This window comes from Necator americanus (genome assembly GCF_031761385.1).
Source record: "Necator americanus strain Aroian chromosome Unknown Necator_2022.05.29.01.21, whole genome shotgun sequence".
Lineage (NCBI taxonomy): Eukaryota > Metazoa > Nematoda > Chromadorea > Rhabditida > Ancylostomatidae > Necator > Necator americanus.
In genome coordinates this window covers 1-2,505 of record NW_026986561.1, presented here as the reverse complement: position 1 = coordinate 2,505, position 2,505 = coordinate 1, and the positions used below count along the sequence as shown (strand labels likewise).

The window sequence follows — 2,505 nt, the reverse complement described above, 5'->3', positions numbered from 1 at the left end:
TTTTTTTATTTTTATTAAATTTCCACCTAGAGACGGTATTCGTGTGGATTTGTTCTCGTTCTAGTTTGATCGACCATCGTGATGCCTTTTATTCGTTTTTCGACAAACAAATTGAAGCGCATAGTAAACATGTGGATTACGATTCCGAAGGTGCTAAAGATTATGTGGAAGCTTATCTGAAGGAGAAGAGGCGAAGAGAAGAAGCCGGTGATGAAGAGTCTTTCAGGTGAGAGGAAGAATACAAGTGTAACTAAAATTGCTGAGAACATTTGTTTAGTCACGTCCAGTTGCAAAACGTCTGTCTGGATCTTTGGATTGCTGGCATGGAAACCACTTCGAACACACTGGCGTGGGGTATTGTCTACGTTCTGAACCATTTAGATGTGCAGGTAAGTGGTATGCAGTGATTGTTGTATATGATTGTTATTCTGATTTCTTCGGGTTCAGACCAAAATCCATGAAGAACTGGACCGTGAGATTGGTTCAGCTCGACCGGTTACGATGTCCGACAGGAATTCCCTACCGTATCTGAACGCAGTTATTAACGTAAGTACACACACGTACATAGTGGGAATCGAAATCATGGTCTTCATTCTTCATGGTCTTCCACCATCATATTTTCTGAGGAAATGAATCATACATATTGCAAATTTGTAGCTTTTCCGTAGAACTTAATTTTCTCTCTATTCCTCTGTTTGGTTTTTGTTTTATTTTATTTTTCGTTGCTGCAATGTTTTTTTTTTCAGGAAATTCAACGGATGGCCAATTTGGTGCCGTTGAATTTGATACACGAAACAACACGAGACGTATCGGCAGGAAAATGGTGTCTTCCTGCGAAAACTGCTGTTGTCGCTCAAATTAGCACTGTTCTCTATGAAGAAAAGGTTAGTCGTCGTTCCGGGAATTTCTTGGAAACCTAAGGAATACTAGGGAACATTTCCAGATTTTTCCTGAACCTCTCACTTTCAATCCGTCAAGGTTTATCGACGATTCCGGCAAATTGAAAAAGGTTCAGAACTTTAATCCACATTTGTTTGTTCTTAATACCGACTGTATCGACTGATTAAGATTGACGAACTGATCCCTTTTTCCATTGGAAAACGACAATGCTTGGGTGAAGGTCTAGCGAAGATGGAGCTATTTTTATTTATTGCAAATTTATTCAATCGATTTGAGGTAGTATACATTCTTATCACTGTTTTTGGAACGCTCTGAGCTTTTCTCATTTTCTTTTCCCCACCTGAGATGTGCTAATTTCAGTTGTCATCGATTGATCCGAAAAATCCACCGACAATGAGGAAAACGTTTGGTACAACAGTAAAGCCTTTTGATTACCAATGCATCGTAAAGGCTAGAGCTTTGTGATCACAAATTGTGATCCGAATTTTTCCAGGTGTTATAACCTCGTGATCTACCCTCGTATTAGATTCAGTTTTCAGTGTAGAATCCTTGAATAGTAATAAGAAAGTTGAATAATTTCTTCAACGCTAGAACTTCTTCTTGAAATGTCCTACGAAGAGAAGTGTCCAGTTTATTCACAAGATTAACACAGTTGTTGCCTTATCGTAGAGACATGCGTAAGGCTACTGATATTTGCGTTGGTTCACTCTGCCTGCCTCAGGATCACGGTCTAGCTTTGTGATTTATGAGTCTTATCACTGTTTGCCATTTCCCTTCTGCATTTGGTTTTGTATGTCATTATTTTAGTCAGTTCGGTCTATTGCATGTAAGATGAAAATGAGAAAAATTAATCAAAAATTTAAAAATACACTAGATGTCTTAGTATCTCTAAAACAATGAGGTTTTATAGTCTTCACAACCGTTCTACCTTGTTGATATATTCTAAAAAGTCTTATAAATAAACTTTTAATATACACAGTTGTAAATTATAGAAATGGCATGGCTTGGTTGGAGAAATGAGCTCAGAAACCAGTGTTAGGTGATATTGTTGAAGTTATTTGAAGGACAGTATCTGAATGGGCCCGATGCATAATTATTTGTTTCGCGACTTTTTTTTGTTTAAAAGATGGTGTTTTGTTCAACTTTTTTGCGTGAAAATGGTCTTCTCCTTTCAATTAATGAAAATGCTATCGAAATTCATATCTACGTTCGCCATATTATGCCCTGCTACTTCGATAAGGGATAGAACACAGCACAATTATTTCGGGTTCTCAGCGAACTGAGAATCACTTAAGAATTTTCTGTCCTGTCCACAGTGCCTTCTTACACTGCACGTCTTCTGGAGCTGCTCTTGTGGAATACATGTCGAAACGCAAACCCTCTTTCTTTTAACGTTTTTGAAGAAAATCATCTCAGCGGCAAAACCTTTCAGGAAACGGGTTTGCTGCATCAAATAGGGAAAAATTTGTGGTGTCTTCTGTTTTGTTGTTGTCGTCAGAGTTCACCTTGGCAATTTCCATACTTTTCCGAGCTTTTGAACCATGTATGATCGAATGGTCCAGATTGAAGTCTTCGCCATGGTAGTGCCTGTTGGACGAAATTTGA

General features: G+C 38.2%; 1 protein-coding gene across 1 annotated transcript; it reads left to right on the top strand.

Moving 5' to 3' along the window:
• On the top strand, positions 1-1,365 carry RB195_026575 (uncharacterized protein; the record flags this gene model as incomplete). Its single annotated transcript, XM_064177068.1, has 6 exons — positions 324-389; positions 448-546; positions 747-884; positions 944-1,009; positions 1,069-1,176; positions 1,261-1,365. The coding sequence occupies 6 exons, from the start codon at positions 324-326 to the stop codon at positions 1,363-1,365; spliced, it is 582 nt and encodes a 193-aa protein (XP_064071074.1).
• Between the last annotated feature and the right edge of the window lie 1,140 nt (positions 1,366-2,505).